This window comes from Zootoca vivipara, chromosome 2 (genome assembly GCF_965207765.1).
Source record: "Zootoca vivipara chromosome 2, rZooViv2.hap1.1, whole genome shotgun sequence".
Taxonomy (NCBI): domain Eukaryota; kingdom Metazoa; phylum Chordata; class Lepidosauria; order Squamata; family Lacertidae; genus Zootoca; species Zootoca vivipara.
The window spans coordinates 71,307,590-71,328,063 of record NC_142584.1 but is presented as its reverse complement, the minus strand read 5'-3'; the positions used below and the strand labels follow the sequence as shown (position 1 = coordinate 71,328,063).

The following is a 20,474-nucleotide window of genomic DNA, read 5'->3' as shown; positions in this document are numbered from 1 at the left end:
CTGTGTTTCCTTCCCAGTCAGGCGTCTGTACTCAAATGTATGTGTATCCTAAGGGCAGTGATAGTGTTGAGATCCCCATATTTCAGAAGGGGTGGACTAGATTACTCAAGCACTGAAAAGTGACTTTAAACTCTGGTGGCTTAGTGAAATGACCTGAATTCAGTCAAGCATTACTCTTTGGTGGAGAAGGATGGAAAGATAGATTTTTAAAGTTTGGCACGAAGAGTTTGAGGTGCCATTCAGAAAGAGGTAGAGATGGTGTATCATGCATTGAAAATGAATGTCTGGTGTTATTTTTTCCACCATATTGTCAGCTTTTTTTTTAACTGCAAAACTCCAGCCAACAGTTCAAGCACATACAAATTCATAATCAAGCAAAATGAGCCTTGACCATCCCTGTAAATAAAGGGCCAGAAAATTTTGTCTGGAATTGGTAAGGCTGAAAATCAATGAGAATGCAAAGGATTTTATGAATTCTGGCTCTATGGCCATATTACCCATAGATAAGGGGGCAGAGAATTTAGTCTGCCATGGCTGTAATAAATTAATTAAAAACAAACAAACGAAAACATTTGCAATTACGAATTCACCCCGAACCCTGTAGATAAAGGGGGCAAATCAAGATTTATTTTGCCTGGGGTATGAGGTGTTTATTTGGTGACTTCATTAGGACTTTAATCTGACCCAACTTTTATTGCAGCTTCCAAGTTAGTTTAAGGTTTATAAGCCTGCTTCTTAAGCAGCAAGAAACAAGAAACAATGTATCAAATTGTATTAGGACTCCAAACAAGGAAAAAGAATTTAAACTGGCTCTGGGAAAAAAAACACTGCTATGTTTCTATCTTTTGTTTGAAATCTAACCCTACTTTAAAATCTACTCTTTCCCCTTCCCTTCCTTTATTCAGATGGTAATGTTGTCAAGAGGTACAGCACTTTAAAAAAAAAAAAAGGGTATAATAGACTGCCGAATCATGAACTCTGTACATGCACAGAGGCTATGTCAGCTTGAAGAGGAAAATAGAGGAGAAAAAGGAGGTTTAAACTAAGGGGCGAAAAGGTTATAATCTGCTCATGAAATATTATTCAAATTTCTTAATGTAAAGCTTTGAACCACTGAGGGAAAACAACCTCATGTATGTTACTGGTCCATCAAAGTTAAATGGTTGCCAAGTTTCAAAATCTTAACATGCCAGATTCTTTCCACAGGTATAAATAGCAGAGTACTACTATAAGTCTGTCTCTTGAGTAGTTTATAAATTAATTAAGAGGTTCAAGGTTATGCTTTGCACATGAAACTTAAATTTAAATTTCTTTATGTAAAAATAAATAAATAGATAAAGAACCATTGAGAACCATCAACTGTTTAGAAGCTGCCAATTCCAGTTCAACATGCAAAACTCTGTACATTTTAGGAACATTTCCTGACTGATTTTCACATGAAATAATTTTCCCTTTCCAGCAGGATGCTGAGATTCAGGGTGCAGAAATTCTTTCAGGACCTTAATGCAAAATTATCTCCCAATGGGGGGGGGGGAGACGCCACCTAAACAAGCCCCCCCACACTTGGAAATTCATAGGAAATTGCGGTCTTCTCTTCATACTGCCCTGATGTGTACCTTTGGTCTGATCCAACCAGTTGACAGACTATGCAAACAAAAGGCTCCATTTCTTTCCTAGCAGGTACTCAGGATGGATACTTATCTCTCATTTGCATTTCACCCCGAAGCATTACCCTATGTTAATATAACCCTCCCTTTTCTAATGTAGCAATGATTGAGTGTTTTGCCAATTCTTTTCTTCCACAGCAAAAAAAAAAAAAGTGAGGAGTGAGGAGATACAAACAGTAATTTCATTTCTCTTTGGCGCTTCTCTTTAGCTTATAAATAATCTGCTTCCATTTATTATATCAGTTTTTCCATTATGTCTATGAAATTATTCTAACAATAACCAGGTAAAAATTGTTGTGTGAGTGGTAATCTAAATTTTATTATTTTATTTTTGTATCTTTTTTGGTATTTCTACTTTTTCTTTCTGTACATACAAATGTAGCATCTAAGTCATTCTTTCCTGTAAATAATAATAATATTAATCCCTTTCAAACAAGATACGTGAACCTCAAAGAGAATTCAGAACCACATAAGGAAAATGTTAATAACTTATCGATTGGGTCCTAATTAACAAAATTTTTGTCCTTTGTTTCCTCCACAGCCAAACTAGGTGAAGTAAATTAAACAGACTGAGTAGACAATAACAGCAGTAATTAAATATGAATGATAATAATAATATTTAAATGAATAAAATGCCTAACTATGATCTTATATTATTTGCAGCTTCCCAAGAAGAAATTTCTAGAATATTCTCCCCTTTCTTGACTATTTATTATTATTATTTTTAACTAATTATATCTTCAGGCCCCAACCCCCTGCAGGCCTATTTTCAAAAGGATGTGTATCATTTACAGCTTCCCGACAATTTTTTTAGAAATACTGTAGGATATTCTCCCCTTTTGTTTTCCCACTCCTTCCTTCCTACGTAACTGTCTTTTAGTTCCAAGCACTCCTGTCCCTCTGCAGACTGTATTTCTGAAGACTGAATAATGAACCTACAGCAGCTGAACAGCATGAGAAAGCCCACAGCCATTGTTTCCATAAATGACTTTTTTGGGACTTTTTGGGACTTAAGGGAGGGGGGAGAAAGGGGGGAACTATTGTTGAAAAGTTTTAAGGATTTTGACTATAAGACTGTTTCTTATCTGCAACAACAACAGACATCAGATTTTCCAAAGTAGCCACAGCATCTTCAAAATCTCCTTCCAAAAGAAACAGACTGAAGAGGGGCAAGGGAAAGTGAATTGCAAGGACATACGCTCTCTTTTGACTTCAAGACTCTGTGCCTATTAAGAATTGGCCTCAAGACATACAACTGATATAAATTATTATGTTTTATGTTGTGTGATATTCGACAGAAACATTGAACTATGTCTGACAGTATGTTATTTCCACAAGGAGGGGGGGGTGAACCAATTTTGTGTTTAATTGTTTTTTAATGTTTAATGTATAGTGTCCCAATGTTTTTTTTTGTATTATTGCCATGCATTGTATGCCTTTTAAAGGATCAGGATATTGCATAGTCCAGTATTTAGATTAGATCAAATTATGACCACATTTTCTTGTCCCACCTGGCACTCTGCAGTGTGCCAGCCTTCTTACACAATTTTAGATTGTTTTAAATCATTTTACCAAGAATAAGCCCCAAGATCCATGAAACACCAGATAAATGAAGGTATTTATGTCTTGATTTAACAGGAATGATCCCTTTTAGAGTTAAATTTGACTAATTTGGACATGTTTTATGGGGCTGTATAAATTCTAATTGGGTCAGTTCTAATTGGGCAAGTGTATCCAAGGTGCAAGTAGCTTTCTTCCTTTAAGAGCAACTGGGCAACTCCCTACAGTGCAAGGCCAGAGCCTATAATAAAGGCCCATAGGAAGCCCAAGGCAAAGGCATCTCTCTCATGACATGTCCAAACCTGTGGCAGCTATGGGGGGTGCCAGGCGACATGGTCAATATGAAAGCCCTAAGGGGATTCACCAGGGATTGTTGCTGTTGTGCCACGATGGAGGTGTGCAACCAGAGGAGAGCTAGCTTTTGACACCTGAAGAACACACAAAAGGGTAAACAAACAAACTGCACTTTCCAGTCAATATTGGTGGACCATCCTGTTAAATGAAATACGTAGACCATTTTTGAGAAATGCTTCTCCCAAAGTACTAAAACAACACATCTGGTTATTCTTTTGTGGGGCAACAATTTTTAAGAAAAATTATAGCCCCAAATGGGGGATATTGTTATAAGAATTTTGAGGTCATATATATATATATAATAATTGTTCATAAAACATGTACATGAATGTACAGAAACATGTCTGAAGCAGCACAGGAAAACAGGCCTGACTGACACCATTTTGACTCTCTCTGACCAGGTGTTCCTCTGCAAGGAAGAAGGGGGGTGGGGGGAACCTTCTCATTGTCTCAGGAATTAAAGTGATAATCCCTGGCATCCTGATACCTGACTGCCAGACAAAAGGGTGTGATTAACTTGGCTGGGAAACAGGGAAATGTAAATATCTCTCAATTTTGTTGATTAGGTTCTGGGGGCAGGGGGCAGGGTCCAGGGTGCTCAGATTACTGCCACCAGACCTCCCCTTTCATGATGTACCTATGATGAATCTAGGGAGGGGGGGTCTTGGGCTACACCCCTTCTGTGACATATGGATGATGCTTCTGGGGGGTGGGCTGAAACCAATTTCAAATCTCTTTTTAAGGGCAAGACATCTTTGTTTGGGGTTCCTTCCTTGTTCTCCTGTGTGAGAGGAAGGACCCTGTTGCAACAGCAAAAATAAAAGTGCCTTGCTTCGCACGTCCTGGTTTGGTCTCTGTTATTTGGTGGGCAGGAGACGCTTAAACTTTGTCTGCTTGCCAGGATACCTGGACTCTTCCTGGGTCAAGGATCCACTTAATTCTAGGGCCGTGTAGCTCTGCAAAATTTTTACAACACAAGGATGTTAAGGTCCTCTTAGGTATAAGTATTCTGAGGCACATGTTACTGAATATGCTGAATATTTATCTAGTTTAAACATAAAGATCTAGTCCAGTTTTCTTTGTAAAATAAAATAAAAATAAATAAAATAATAAAAATAAAATCCAGCAGCCAGGTGGGTGGCCTACGAGAGATCAAGATCAGGGTTCAGTGGTGGGCTAGTCTTATCCTCTAACCATCCCTGCTCTACCACACTTATCTTGCTAGATGCCAACAGTGGTACCTCTGGTTAAGAACTTCAATTCATTCCGGAGGTTCATTCTTAACCTGAAACTGTTCTTAACCTGAAGCACCACTTTAGCTAATGGGGCCCCCTGCTGCTGCCGCACCGCCGGAGCACAATTTCTGTTCTCATCCTGAAGCAAAGTTCTTAACCTGAGGTACTATTTCTGGGTTAGCGGAGTCTGTAACCTGAAGTGTTTGTAACCTGAGGTTATCACTGTAATCTTGTTCAGTGCACTTAATCATGTGTGACTTTCAGGAGCTAGCATTTGAAAAATCTTCCACCTGGAAGAGCCCTTGAAAGTAGAGACAATGAGACCCACAAAATGAGTTGAAATATTGAGTGAGGAAAAGGAAATGGAGATGAATGATGAAAATCATTCCACCCTCTTGGAATCCCTGTCTGAAAGGGTTCCAGCATCTCTTCCTGTCTCCACCAGGTCCCTGTTAAGGAATCTCCTAATGACATTTTTCCGTCTTTGTGGTTTTGCGTAGTGCTAATTGAATATTGAACACAGATTCGTTCTAACCGCAACCTGGCTTCTGGCAATTGCCTTCCAACTTACAAAGAAAAAGAAACTGATACTGGAGTGTTTAGTGTGAGAGTAATCCTATCATTCAGTGTAGCCCTCAAGGAACTTGCCTTATATTGACTCAGATCTTTGGTCTATCTAGTGTGACCACCCTGAGATTGGCCATGCAGACTGCCTGCACAATGCCCTCCTCCAGGATGCTTGCTTGGCACCAAATCAAATGCCTTTATGGCACAAGGATCTTGTTATTCACTCAGACCTCTCAGCCAGTTTCTGATACTTAAGCTGATCCTAGCGGCTGGTTTTAAATCCCTTGTTACTGCTGCTCTTAATCCTTTGGTGGTTGTTTTATTGGGTATATTAACTGTAATTTATCTCAGTGGGTTTTAAAAATTGATGGAACCCACCCTGGAAATCTATTATCTGACTTCTATTTCAGTGTATCTGAAGAAGTGTGCATGCACACGAAAGCTCATACCAAAATAAAAAACTTAGTTGATCTTTAAGGTGCTGCTGGAAGGAATTTTTTTATTTTGTTTCGACTACGTCAGACCAACACAGCTACCTACCTGTATCTGAAAAGATTGTGCATCTAATAACACACAGTGGACTAAAAAGAAGTTATTTCTGGCAACCTGGCCCTAAGCCCATTTCCCCGGAAGAAAGTCTCACTAAGTTTAATGGGACTTACTTTGGGGGAAAGCAAGCTTCAGGATGCGGGTGGCGCTGTGGGTTAAACCACAGAGCCTAGGGCTTACCGATCAGAAGGTCGGCGGTTCGAATCCCTGTGACGGGGTGAGCTCCCGTTGCTCAGTCCCTGCTCCTGCCAACCTAGCAGTTCGAAAGCACGTCAAAATGCAAGTAGATAAATAGGAACCGCTCCGGCGGGAATGTAAACGGCATTTCCATGCACTGCTCTGGTTCATCAGAAGTGGCTTAGTCATGCTGGCCACATGACCCAGAAGCTGTACACTGGCTCCATCGGCCAGTAAAGTGAGATGAGCGCCACAACCCCAGAGTCGTTCATGACTGGACCTAATGGTCAGGGGTCCCTTTACCTTCACCTTTAAGCTTCAGGCAGAAGATCCTAAATGTACTATGTACCCACTTACACATTCCAGTGAAATCAATAGAATTTGACACCAAATAGGTGCTTATGATTATGTTGTTAGGTTTCTTGAAAACTTGGTGCCCTTTAACACTTAGAAGCACTGAGCAATAATTTAGTCTGGCGTGGTAAGGTGTGGTAGGATTCAGTACTCTTGTGTGAAGCATCTGAAAGATGGGATTTTATCCTGCTTTGTTCACTGAGGTGAGTGACCGCACACAAGTTTGAGAAGTCAAGGCAAATGGGGAGACCCGAGTTTAGTTCACAAGAAAGGTCTAAATCATGTTCATACACAGGCTGTGAAATCCACTCTCTGCGATCTCCCACTATTTGTTATTTTACCTCATGTCATGTTCACTTTCCACTTTGTAGGCCTTTTGCAAAAATAAACTCCATGTAATTATACTCCAGCAGATGCAGGAAAGAAGTTCATTGTCTGCCTGTCTTCTCCCTTCACACACCCGGCTTCAAAGACCTGCTGGCACATTAGCTCATGGGACTGTAGCTGGAGAAGGCAAAGATCATAAAGGCTGTCTGCTTTCTGAGAGAGTTTTCTTGACAGAGGATGTATCAGATGTCAAGTATATGCTCTACACACAAGGCTTAAAAACTCCGATCTCCGTCCCCTCCCCCCCCAAACACATAATAATAGTATTGCCTATGTCACTTTAGTGCCTTGCGAATCTTTACATGCTTAATAATTTAGCTTTCCATATCCCCTCAATATGCTCCAATCAAAAGATAATTTGCCTTAAATTGCTCTGAGGCAAAAGGGTGGGGGTGGGGAATTGTTTTTTTCCTAAAGTCTCACAACAAATCCAAAGTTGTGCAAGACATAGGGTCCCATTCACATTAAAAGTGAGCCAAAATATTATTAAACCATCCACTTGAGTGTGTAATTGTTAGTAACTACAGCAATCATGAATGGGCGGATGAATAAATGGACAGATCTCATATGAAGGGGCAATGGAAATTGTTAAATTCTCCAGAACAGTTTGGAAGACAAAATATGAAGCACATATAGTCCAATACACTCTTATTACTAATAATGTCTGAAAAGTAGTGCATTATTATCTCTCTCCCTTGACAGCTACCTCACAAGAGTCACAGCAGCAGCAAATCAATTATAAACCCAAAAGCTGGTCTGCAAAAGTTCCAACTTCATACATATTATTAATCCTCAGACACAGGAAAGGTATTTAAAGTGGCAATCCCTGTGCTTGCAGAAAGCAAGATGCATTTGTTAAAGCTATTATCCCCAATCACTTTTCACACCACCGGGTTGTAGTCAACTTTTACCCAGTCGACCCTCGGCCATGGAGAGACAGCTGCCAGTGTTGTTTTGTTTACACCAACCAATATCCCACCCTGCTTTGTATGCACTTAGAACTAGTTTGTTGACATCCCCCCTCCTGTGGCATTCACAGGGTCCGTATGTGTCCTCATTGAACCGCACCTCCTCCTGCGACCAAATGCTGTATTTCCAAAGATGAACCACAGTTACTTCCCTCCATTTAATTAGGATCCCAGCAGATACACCGCACTGCATGCCATTTCCACGCTGCTCTGAATGGGTCATATGGACTGAAAGGACTGTTTGACCCTAATATTTATCCCTAAACCAGGCTTAGAAAACCAGGCCTTTCCTCCTGTCCTGACACAAAAGATGGGGCTCAAGGAAGTATGAGCTTTGCCTCATGACATGCACAGATACAATGGCATTCCTGGAAGGAACATTTTTCTCTTCCCGTGTCCAAGCTAGGAATACCAACGCCACCCTTTCACCAATAAGTCTTTGCTGCACAGAAAGTTAAGAGACGTCTTTTGAATGGGACTCTGGTGATGCATGAAAACTGTTTTGAACACAGAACAAAGCACACACTCAGTTTGCAATGGGCAGTTAGAGGACACTCGAGGAGTTACTCAATGCCATTCTGTTATCCTATCCTTCATCCCACCATAAATCCTGGGACACGTAAGACACATCAGTGCCAATTCCACTGACTTCAGAACCAAACATTATTAAGGGAGTCAACTCAACTGCTGCACCATAACAGTACAAGCTGCATTAGGAAATACTTGTATTATGTTCAAGTATACTTACCTTTTCCAGGGGAAAAAAAAGGTAAGTATACTTGAACGCAATACAAGTATTTCCTAATGCAGCTTGGAAAAGACCCTGATGTTGGGAAAGATGGAGGGCACTAGGAGAAGGGGACGACAGAGGATGAGATGGCTGGACAGTGTTCTTGAAGCTACGAACATGAGTTTGACCAAACTGCAGGAGGCAGTGGAAGACAGGAGTGCCTGGCGTGCTCTGGTCCATGGGGTCACGAAGAGTCTGACACGACTAAACGACTAAACAACAACAACAATACTTACCTTTTTTTACCTTTATCGCAGATATTTTCTCTTTTTTATTCATCAGCAACTGCTCCCTAATCCTTCCTAATAATGCTTCCCATGTCTTATTTGCTACTAGTTGTATTATCAACCCATCTCTTTATCCCTAACTTGACCTATCTGAATTTAACAGCCTTCAATGTGCACAAGGGTATTACAGCTCTGAGTACTTTTAAACTCCAGTCACAAAGGAGAGGTAGAACCTGGGCTTGGTAGACAGAACTTCTTGTTACTCCCTGCCTTGATGGGCATCTTTTAGCATGAAAGGTTGATGCAATTGTTCTACCTGCCAAATTCTGATAGATACCTTTCATGTAAATGACATCTTTTAAAACCAACATGCACTATACCAAATATTCATTTGCTGTACTGGAAACTGATGGAAGTGGATTTCAAACTGAGAATGTGTCTACACCAGGGTGTTAATGTGCACAGTATATACCAATTGGTGTTTTGCCATTTTTATTGTTTTTGAGAAGTGTGCGTTTATCCCAGTTTTGTATGCTGAAACATCATGACATCAACAAGTGTGCCAGTCCCTGAGCTGATCTATCATGAGTCCAGGTGGGCAGAGATGACACAGTAACTCTGAATGTTTGCCCAGAGACCACTGCACAAACCCTGACTTACACCTCTTCAGGGCAAGAGGTGGGCACTGTTCCCTAGGAAAGTTCATCCAGTCCAGTGTTAAACTGCACACTGTCTGGAGACAGCCAGAAAGGCATGTGGTGGTAGGGACAGATGACATTGGGTGGTATTCAACTAAGTTTTACTGAATACCACCCAATGGTCTTTATCTGCCCATTTATTACCAAACTGACTGTGTCAATAGTGCTTTCTCCAGAAACTGGTCATTGAGAGGACATCTTATTTCAGGAGGCGTCTGTGCACTGCTAACCTTTCTAATCTCTTCACAAAACCATAGATAGTTAAGCTTTATTTTCTGGCCTCTCGACACATGCATTGTTCGATAAGTGTTTGGAGAACTTTTGACTGTACAATGAGTGACATTGTAGGAAGAAGTTTTAGCAATAAACTTCAGTCCTGGGCACAGCTTGCTATGAGACCCATTCATTGTGCAGCTGAACACTGAATCACTGAAAACAAAAGAAGAAAGACTTGCCCCCAAGCCTGAGTTTGCTGCATAAGGGTTTAATTTATTTGTTGAACTAACTGGTGGTTTTGATTCAGCTGTTGGCGTTTAATCAGTTTCATCTAGGGGATCAACACAGCCTCAGAGATACAGGAATGAAAGACGGAGAGCACTTAAAGCCAAAGTTCTGACACGGGCTTGAAGAGATGTTGCATGGCCCAGCGAATGCAGCTAAGAATGCTCAAAAGACACAGGTGGGAAAGATATAAGTCTGCTCTGGGTGGTATGAGGCAGCCTGCAAAATTCACATATGTACAACTGAGGGCCAAGCTATGTGTTACATGGCTGCAGCCACGTATAAATATTAGCCTGGTGGCTTCTCCTCAGCTCCAACACACTCCTGGAAGGGGACACATAGTGACAGGAAGGGGGCAGGTGGAAGGATGTGCTTAACTCCTCTCCTGCTACTCACTTCCCGCCCTGAAAGCCTCAGCCTTGTAACGGAGAAGTAGCAGGCTAATGTTGCAGTGCAGCTGCATCGTAACGTTTTCTTTGGCCTATACATTCCCGTTGAGCCTCTTTTTGCACTATTAGTGTTAACATCAAGACTGTTGCTCAAGCAGAAGAGAGCCACTGGCAAGGCGAATTAGCATTCTGGTCAATGTAGGCTTTGCATTCACAAATGACCACATTAAGCCGCCTCAGTGAAAACTCCCTAAAAGTTTTAGACTGCTTCCTGCCTCCGGGCAGATGAAATCCCTAAGATTGACAAACAGAATTTGCCTCACTACCACCAAAGGATAATTACAACCCATAGCTCATTGATCACATTCCTTCCTTATCGATTTTTGCTGGGGGTAGGTGGGATCCCACTGGAATCGGCATCCGCTCTCTTCAGAGAGGCGATTTTTGTCACATGTTGCGTGCAGCTGAATGTGCCTGTCACTTGTCACCTGCAGGAGAGACCTGCCTGCCTCCATCCTGCCCATTCCCAGCAGGAACTCACCACATTCCCACCCAGACTTCTAAGCAGAGTGCTGTTGGCTTGTCTTCTGGTACTTCTGCTGGTGGTTTTCCTTTGCCACGTGGTTAGATCCTCAACCCTTATGTCTCTGCATTTTGTGGCTCAGTCATATTGAACATCGGGGGCAGCAACTGAATACACACAACAACTGCATGGAGAGAGTAGTGTCTTCAGGCCAACCCACACCTTCCCAGATACCAACCAACCAACCAACCCCCCAAGGTGCAAGTGAAATACATCAAGACAGGATAGGAAGGAAATGGGTCTGGTGTTTGAGTCCTTGTCTCCAATGCAATTGACAGAAGGAAGTGATGTGCTTCCAGCAAGGAATGTCTCCAGGCTCAGCTGATCAGCAAGGCGGCCCCTTCCAAAAGGACAAGATCCTATCATAAGGACAGTTCCTAGAGGGGCTGATTTTCATTCTCGAGGAGGAAGGTTGGTCCATGCCGACTTTCCTCCTCTCATGTTCTCCTCCTGCCATGTGTTGGCTCCCTTTCCACTTATGTGGCAGCCGCCTGCCTAGGGACCCGGTTCCTCTCTCCGTGCTGCTTGCCCCTCCCCTTTTTGCCACCATCCAGCATGTTCTTGCTCTTGGGGGGCCTGCCTTTGTGCCGCAGCTGGCGGTCTCCGCACCACACACGCTCACAGTACTCCTCTACCCGGTGCAAGTTGGAATAGCCAATGAGGTGCATGATGTCTTTGAACCACATCCTTTGCCCATGCAGCATGCGGGGATCAGGCACCCGGCACAGCGGGCGAGGCGGCTCCTCCTCCTGCTCCCGCTGAAAGACCTGCTCCAGCTGCTCACTCTCAATCACCTCCAACATGATTTTGGTGACGGTCTGAGTGAAGCCATGCTCCTGAGCCTTGCAGTAATAGGTTCCCGCATCCTGGCGGAAAAGCTTCCGGAAGAGCAGTCCCTGCTCTGTCCTCATGATCCTATCATCTGTTTTCACCTGGAGAAAAAGGATTAAGGGAAAAGAAATGGAGCAGAAGGTTAGATTCTGCGTGGTGGTGCCCTGTAGCTTACTAAAGAAGGGGTGCCATCCTGGCAGGACTTCAGGGTCTCCTCAGTAGAATGAGCAGGAGGGCACATTTTGAAGCAATACACAACACTATGGAAAGGAGTCTAAAATTACAGATCTGCACCTCTGTATTCAAGGCATTTCAGGGAATCACGAGAAAGGGTTGCCAGTATTTTTCTGAAGTTCGTAGTGGCACTGCTGTTATCAAGTAGATCCCTGCAGTAATGGGTGCAAAATTACAGCACCCCAAAAATTCCATGATTCACAGCGATGCTGTGGAGACATGTTTGAAATTATATAACCAATGCCTTGTGAAGATTCAGAGGATGTAAGTGTGTGAGGAATTTCCAGTGGCCAGAAATACATCATGCCTCTTCCTCTTAACTAGAAGAGATGGAATAAATTGTGCTGGGTAGTTGTCTCATTCACATGATTTATTCAGGACAATGAATCCAGGGTTTCTTGATGCAGAATTTTTTTTTTTTACTGTGTACACACAATCCCTGATACTGATACATTGCTGAAGAATGAGCCAAGGGTTGGTGGCAGTTGGGGGAGTTGGTGTGAAACCCAAAGGAGGAGAGTCAGTAAAATTCTGATGTTTGCTTCCATTGCTCTTTGAGCTAAAGTTCATTTACTTCTGTATTATTATCTCCTGAGACAGCATATCAAGCTGCAAGCCTCCTTTCATATGGAGCAGGCAGGATTGTCCCAGCCTGGAGTCCTGCCTCCTGCTAAAGAATACAAGTCCCAGCTGTTCTCCTGCCATTGTCTCAAGCTTGTACAGCATCGCACTTGTCAGAATCCCTCAACACAGGCTGAGATTGGACGTCCAACCATTTTCTGTAAAGAAACCAACTCTTCTCATCTTATCACTTTCCCCATCCATACAGCCTCCCTGTCCCTGCCTATCCCTTCTTGGCAATTAAGCTGTAACTGTCTCTGGGGGGTCTCATTCCTATGGTATAAGCAACCGACACCCTTTTTAGAGAAGCAGCACTTGCCTGAGCCAATTCCTCCACCCAGGAGGACCACCTAAACTACTAGATGGATGAGCTTCATTTTCTTTCTTTTTTAAGTGCATGAAGAATAACATAGCGGGCTCAGTCTTGATGAAACCTTTGTTCTCCTCTGAACATCCTTCACCTGTAAAACCATTCCAGGCAGGTCCTATGACACTAGCCTTGCCTCCGAATTCTGCTGCATTCAAAGTCTACACTGAAAAAATAGGGTGGAGGCGCATAAGAATCCATTTAATGTCCCCCCCCCTTTACGATGGAATGATTTGTATTTATTTGTCTTACATACAGAACAAGGAACCAAGCAGGAACGACGCATTCCAATGCTCTGTGTGGTCCTTTAACAAAGCTATGGGGTTTGGAGGGAGGCAGGAGAGAGTCTTGACACCACTTTGCTCTCTTTATGACACCAGAACTGTGCTTATTAGCAATTGCCAGTCTTGGACTGGAACTTACCAGCTGTGTTTACTGGCCAGCCCAGCCTTCAACTGCCCCTTTTGCTCCAGAGAATTCCCCTTCAGAAACCTCACACTATTATCACATCTTTCTCAGCCCAGCTTCCTGGGAATTAGACTAGCCTGCTAACTCTGGGAAGAGAGAGGCGAGACCTCACACAGTAGGAGCGTGGGCTTCTCCATTTTCAGTTTAATTCAAGAATTCCTAGCGGAGATCCATGCAGCAGGCAAGGCTAAGAAACCAAATGAGGAAAGGTTAAAGAAGTGGAGCGAGGGGGGTCTAGAGGGGGGAAAGCACGTGAGATGACAGGGACCAGATGGAAGTACAAAGAAAGGGCCCTAAAGAATCTGTTGACATCTGAGCAGGAGTTGTCTGTATTAACCAGACGTGGCACAAGCCAGCTCCTCCTTGGTGGCACTCCAATTGAATATCCGTGGTCATCTGTATTCTGTGGAACTAACCAGGTGTACTTCCCTTCCGCTCCTCCCAGCCATAAGTTTGACCAAGCTGCAGGAGGCAGTGGAAGACAGGAGTGCCTGGTGTGCCCTGGTCCATGGGGTCACGAAGAGTCGGACATGACTAAGTGACTAAACAACAACAACAGCGCTGGGGTCGGCAAGGTGTACCGGCCATGGGCTGGATCACTCCTACGGAGATTGTCCGTAGGCCAGACTGGCGCAGCACGACACCAGAAATCGCGTCTGCGCACACCTGCAGCACCGGAAATCGCTTCTGCACATGCCCAGATGCTGAAAACCACGCCTGTGCAGAAGCAATTTTCGGCATCTAGACATGCACAGAGGCAATTTCTGGTATCTGCATGTGCGCAGACGCAATTTCTGGCGCCACCCACAGCGCGTGGGGGACTCGCTGAGCGGGTGGCTCAGTTCGGGGGCAGCTCATGGGCCGGTAAAACGGTCTTCGTGGGCTGCATCTGGCCCATGGGCCGCATGTTGCCGACCCCTGATTTGGCGAAAGAGGTTTATTTTATTTTTAAAATCCTATTGAAAAGGAAGCAAGAGTATTGAGAAAGTGGAGAACGGGACCGGCCTCACCTCATCTCTTAACTCTTCTGGAGACCGGTGTACAAACCATTGCACGGCAGCCTGTGGTGACTTTGGGATGCACTCCAAGAAGGTGCTGTTGTGTTCCGTCCCATAGACCACCTTCTCCTCTGTGCTGTCGAAATCATCCACTATGGAAACAGGAGGGTGCCCATATCAGAGACTGCTAGCTGAGCAGAAAGAGCCCATCTCCTTGCAGAGGGCCACAGCTTGCATAACAGGGCAGAATACTGCAGCTGAATGTGGGGAGGCGCTAAGGGCTGGGTTTAAAGCCTTGCTGAGCTAGGGACTTGCTGTGTGGCTCTTTGGGCACAGAGAGGTCTGTCACGTGTCACATCCATAGCTCCAAGCAAAAGCTTGACCTGTACACCTGGGGACACTAAAATAATTATTTTTTTCTATGTGCATGAAGGCTCCTCTGAGGCACATCTGTGATAACATAATGGAAGCCTCAGCAAATGCTAGCTGCGCAAACTGTTGCCGTTTTCACCACCACCCCGTATTTTCAAGGGCTGTGGATAAGGCTTGTGACAATGCCCCCATTAAGAATCCTTGAGACTGGCAAGCCTGATGTTTTAAAACTTCCCTGTGTCTGGAATAGTAGATATCATATCAGAATGCCCTGCCAGTCATGTCCCACACCAGCACCTTTTTTTCCTGTCTGGCAATAAAATATTCCACCAGACTTCTCACCTATTAGAGGTGACTGTCTTCTGCATTCCCTACCTACAGGGACTCTTACTCATTGGCCCCTCTGGTTTTTAGTTGTGAATAAGAATCACCCAAATGAAACATCATTTAACATGACTTGACATAGTTCTTCTTATTTATTTTTTTTATTTATTTTTTGCTACAGTTGAAGTTTTAAAAATAAAATCTTGCCCATAGTCCAGGGGTCCCCAAACTTACCCGGCTTCAGGCTGGTTACTCCGGCGCCAATCACGCAGTGGGCCGGAGGGCGGGAGAACATGCTCCCATCACTCGCTTTTTCTGGCACGGCATGGCGCCGGAAATGGCTTCTGCACATGTGCAGACGTCATTTCCTGTGCACTTCTGGGTTGGTGCGGCACCAGAAATAGCTTGTGCACATGCGTATGGGAACATGTGCACAAGCTATTTCTGGCACTGCACCAACCTGGAGAGTGGGAGGTGTTGGGGGTCATCGGGGGCCGCACAATTGGCCCCCAGTCCATAATTTGGGGACCCCTGCCATAGTCATTCATCATTTGATCATCACAAGAGGCTACCAACTGCAAACGGTATAGGTTTTGCTACGTTAGTTTTAACAATCTGGTGGCGCTGTGGTCTAAACCACTAAGCCTAGGGCTTGCCAATCAGAAGGTTGCAGGTTCAAATCCCCACAACGGGGTGAGCTCCCCTTGTTCAGTCGCAGCTCCTGCCAACCTAGCAGTTCGAAAGCACATCAAAGTGCAAGTAGATAAATAGGTGGGAAGGTAAACGGTGTTTCCGTGTGCTGCTCTGGTTTCGCCAGAAGCGGCTTAGTCATCCTGGCCACATGACCCGGAAAAACTGTGCAGACAAACATTGGCTCCCTCGACCAGTAAAGCGAGATGAGCGCCGCAACCCCAGAGTATTCGCGACTGGACTTAACTGTCTGGGGTCCTTTACCTTTTACTGGCCTCCGCACAGCCCCACCTTTTTACACTTCTCTTGAACAAGCCTCTCAGCTGGATTCCTGGGCTCTACTGCTTTCTTGTAACACTCAAGCAATGCTTGCCTCCGCCCCCACCAGTTTGCTTAGAACACCTGCCTACATTATTAGATTCTGGGCCAAGGGAAATTGGGAGGGTGGTGGGGCTGAAGCTACCTGTAGTAGGGGACTGGAGATTGGCTGGAAGAGAGGCAGTGTTCAATAGTGGTTAGAGTTTTGGACTAAGACCTGGGAGACCCCAGGGCTTAAATCCCCACTCAGCCATGAAATTCACTAGGTGACCTTGGGCCAATCACTTGCTCTCAGCCTAACCTACCGTACCTCACATGGTTTTTGCAGGGATTAAATGAGGAGAGCTCCCTGGAGAAAAAGGTGGGATATAAATGCAAAATAAATGAAATGAAATGAATAAGTATACCTCCTCCCAAACAAATAGGCCGTAATTTTGTGAGACTCTCATGTCCTCTGATCTAATGAGCATGTGGCAAAAAAGAGAGCAACACAACAGCAAACACATTGCCACTGGGCTACCCTACTGAGCCTGCACTGCAACAGAGTGTATTGCGTATGCACTTGCCCCATCCTCTTCATAGCTCACAGCTACTGGTCTGGGTATGTACCTCACAAGTTTCCTCACCTGTCAAGTTTTGATCCAGGCACTGGTGCATGGGATTCCCATTCCGGATGTCCTGCCGGCGAAAGCGACGCTTGCCTGATGCCTGGTACCTGGTGCAGGTGAGGCCATCCCAGGCACAGTAAGGGTCCCGTGCTAGGCAGCACTCTGCACAGGCTGTCCCATACGTCTCACACTGATGCAGTTTCACTTGGGCAACTCCCACCCGGGAGCCTACATACAACATTTGCTGTTGAAACAAAGGAGGCTAGGTGAGTTGGAGTAGTAATAAACTGCAGAGTCCATCCTCTCCAACCAACATTTTCAACAGCATTCCTATGAGAGCTAAGGGAGCAAAGCCTTGCGGTGTAGCTTTAATGCACTCCTTTCTCTCTAGAAGAAGCTATTATTATTATTATTATTGTTGTTGTTGTTGTTGTTGTTATTATTATTATTATTATTATTATTTCTACCCCGCCCATCTGGCTGGGTTTCCCCAGCCACTCTGTGCGGCTTCCAACAAAAGATTAATAATACATTAAAATGTCAGTCATTAAAAACTTCCCAGATGTCTTCTAAAACTCAGATAGTTGTTTATTTCTTTGACATCTGGTGGCAGGGCGTTCCGCAGGGCGGGCGCCACTACCAAGAAGGCCCTCTGCCTGGTTCCCTGTAACCTTGCTTCTTGCAGAGAGGGAACCGCCAGAAAGCCCTTGGTGCTGGACCTGTGTCTGGGCTGAACGATGGGGGTGGAGTCTTTAATAGATAGGGTTTTATTTTGATAGCAGTGCTGTATTGCCGCCGCCAGAGCCTGAGGTAGCCAGTGGCTTGGCCAGCATTTCTAAGGCATTCCTGCACAGTGGCTTCTCCACCACCACACCTGTGTTTTAAAGAAGTAATTCTTTACTCACTCGCTTGACAGATATTTCCATCTCCGTAATAGGGACTGGTGCCTGAAGGGATTAAAAGAAATGGCCTCTCAGGTAAACATGCCACAAAACTGATCCTTGCCCCAATCCCCCACAAGTGCACATTTCTGTCCTGCATTTCCTACAGAGATAAAGGGTCATTCAGCTCCCCCCTGTTCTCACACAAAAGCAAAGGCACAAGAACATGCATACAGAGAGAGACAAAGAAATTGTTCAGGATTAAAGCTTTAGTAATGCCATGTCCTATGACATATGGCATAAGATAAAAAGGACAGTCTGTGTGGAAACTGGGCTATAACAAATATACTTCTTCTGGGACATGAGCACAAAATTTGACAGGTAATATCTGCTAGTACACAAATATGCATCCATGCTGCAAGAATGTGCCAGAGAGATATATCCAGTGCTATTTTTCTAGCAAAAGAGGTGCCAGAACTCACCATGAACACCTCCTTTGTTCTCTTAGAATGGCAATAGCGCCCACCTGAGAGGTGCTGAAACTGAGTTTCCCTGAGTTCCCACTAAAAAAAAAGCCCTGGATACATCCAATCTACATGTGAGCAGAGAAGAATACATAGTAATTACATGTCTGTGTAATACATTCATGATCTGTTCCTGGATCAGGTTGTACACATGTTGCCTTTTTTTTTAAAAAAAAACCTCACCTTAAATACTTGAAGCTCCTCCAAAATGACTTCTTCGGCTGCTGCAAAGTTCCCTTTCTGAAGGGCTATAACCTTCAGTACAGAGCCAGCATCTAGGAAGCAGGAAAGGGAGAACGTGAAACAAAGCCAACTACCTCTGTGGCCACCAGGCATTCTGTCAGAGGCAAAAGTCTGCTCCTCTTTGACCATTGATCTCTACCATGGACAAAAACTTGCAAAGAAAGACAGCTTATCCTTGGGGACCATGTTATCCTCACAGATAAACACCTATACAGTAAAAGACACAAAGAAAGCTGCTATTGGAAGTCGAGAGAGAGTTGGGATTTGACTCCAATTTACACCACTGACTGCATGTATGTATGATCATGGATGTCTTCTTCACTTCTCCTGTCCTTGAATTCTTTTTGTTTATGAGCTATTTTGGGGGAAGCCTATGCTATGTTTCTCAGCTGATAGAGGGGTAGCTTCATTGGCTCACTGGGAGATGATGAAAGAGAAGAGCCCCTTCAAAAGTAATTTGCCCTCTTCGTAGAATTGATGTAGGAAGAGAATTATAAGTAATTGTGAAGTTGCAGGTTTGAAAAATAAGTGAAGTTTATTTTGGATAAGGTGTAGTATGGTATAATATGATATAAATTAAGAAGTAGAAGATGCAATTAGGTTAAGGAAATTAGGATATAGAATTTGCCGAAAATGATTTGCAATGAGCCGCTGGAAGGGGGACCCGAGGAAGTCCTCTTTTAAAATGTGATGAATTATTGTATTGTATTTTTTTCTTTTCTTTTTCTTTTTATCCTTTTTGTGATAATCATGTTGGGATAATTATGTTCAGATGTATGGATGTGAATTATTGTAAAATTTAATAAAAATTATTTTTTTGGGGGGGGGAAAGTAATTTGCCCTCTTCTCCCCCCACCTTGGTCTTTCAAGGAACTTTTCAACTTCCTGCATCTAGTCAAGTAGGTACTTTATCTCACCTAAGAATGGAGTGTATCACAACATGGATACAGAAAGGATGCTTATTTATACAGTGGCCTAGCACAGAACAATAATGGATAAATGCTAAACATAAGTTCCAAAACAGCAATCACCTACAAAGAGTAAATGTGGGTGGAAACTGAGGAAAGAGAGAAGCTGGCAAGCTTCAAGTCATTCTGTAAGACAGCAGGAAACTTTGCTGAGGCCCCCGGGATTTCAGTTCATATACAAAAAGGTTTAATTTGATCCAGGGATCACAAGTACTTAGTTGGCCCCAAACCTGATTTTCCATACCCAAGCTCAGCCTCAGAGAATGCAAAATTTCAAGAGATTGCCTCGAATATTCATTTCCACATTGACAGATGCCCACCCCTAACATCACCAAGCCCTAACGCTCCATGAGATTGCACCTGTGCCAATGAACATGACATCATACTGCCCATCCTCAGCTTCCACACGGTCCACCACTATCTGCCGCAGGCGGTGCTGCAGGTTGGTTTTCACCAGCACAGGCCGGCGATGCAGTGGGTACACAGATCTGCTCATCAGTGGGTGGGCACGGGCAAAGTGCAGGACCTCATCAGGGTAGTCCTTGGTGGAGGAGTACTGCCGGCTTGGCTGATTGGTGGTTTTGCTGGGGCACTGGAATGGAGGGAAAAGAACAGCATTTCAGCCAAATAGGGCTGTGTTCCGGCTGCTTATCCACCTCAGAGCAGGATCACAATGAAAAGCCTCCTATGATTCTTGACTTACAAGAATGATTCTGACTAGGGCAGGGGTGGGGAACCTCAGGACACACCTCTCTATCTGGCCCTTGGCCCAGGCCACACTTCTTCTCCAGCCACACCTTTCACTTGCCTCAAGTGTTTTTGCCTGGCTGGAATGTGTCTTTGAACTCTGAAAACGATTGTAGCTTGCCTGGATGGAAGTTGGGGGGGGGGGTTGTAGGAACTAGCTTACTGAATAAAGGTCACTCACTGCTCTGCCCATGTTTGACTCTTGTTCCACTCACCACTGACATGTGGCCATCAGAAGGTTGCCAAGAAGGAAACATGGCCCTCAGGCTGAGAA

The 20,474-nt window shown here is 44.1% G+C and overlaps 1 protein-coding gene across 1 annotated transcript in view; it reads right to left on the bottom strand.

The window, feature by feature from the left end:
* Positions 1-10,001: 10,001 nt before the first annotated feature.
* Positions 10,002-20,474, bottom strand: part of SEMA3G (semaphorin 3G) — an 82,386-nt gene continuing 71,913 nt past the window's right edge. Inside the window, exons 11-16 of the mRNA XM_035106093.3 lie at positions 19,814-20,045; positions 18,426-18,517; positions 17,743-17,784; positions 16,856-17,081; positions 14,538-14,677; positions 10,002-11,938 (exon numbers count right to left, since the gene is read on the bottom strand). Coding sequence (XP_034961984.2) covers positions 11,483-11,938; positions 14,538-14,677; positions 16,856-17,081; positions 17,743-17,784; positions 18,426-18,517; positions 19,814-20,045 — 1,188 coding nt within the window. The 3' untranslated portion in view covers positions 10,002-11,482. The remainder of the gene's footprint in view (positions 11,939-14,537; positions 14,678-16,855; positions 17,082-17,742; positions 17,785-18,425; positions 18,518-19,813; positions 20,046-20,474) is intronic.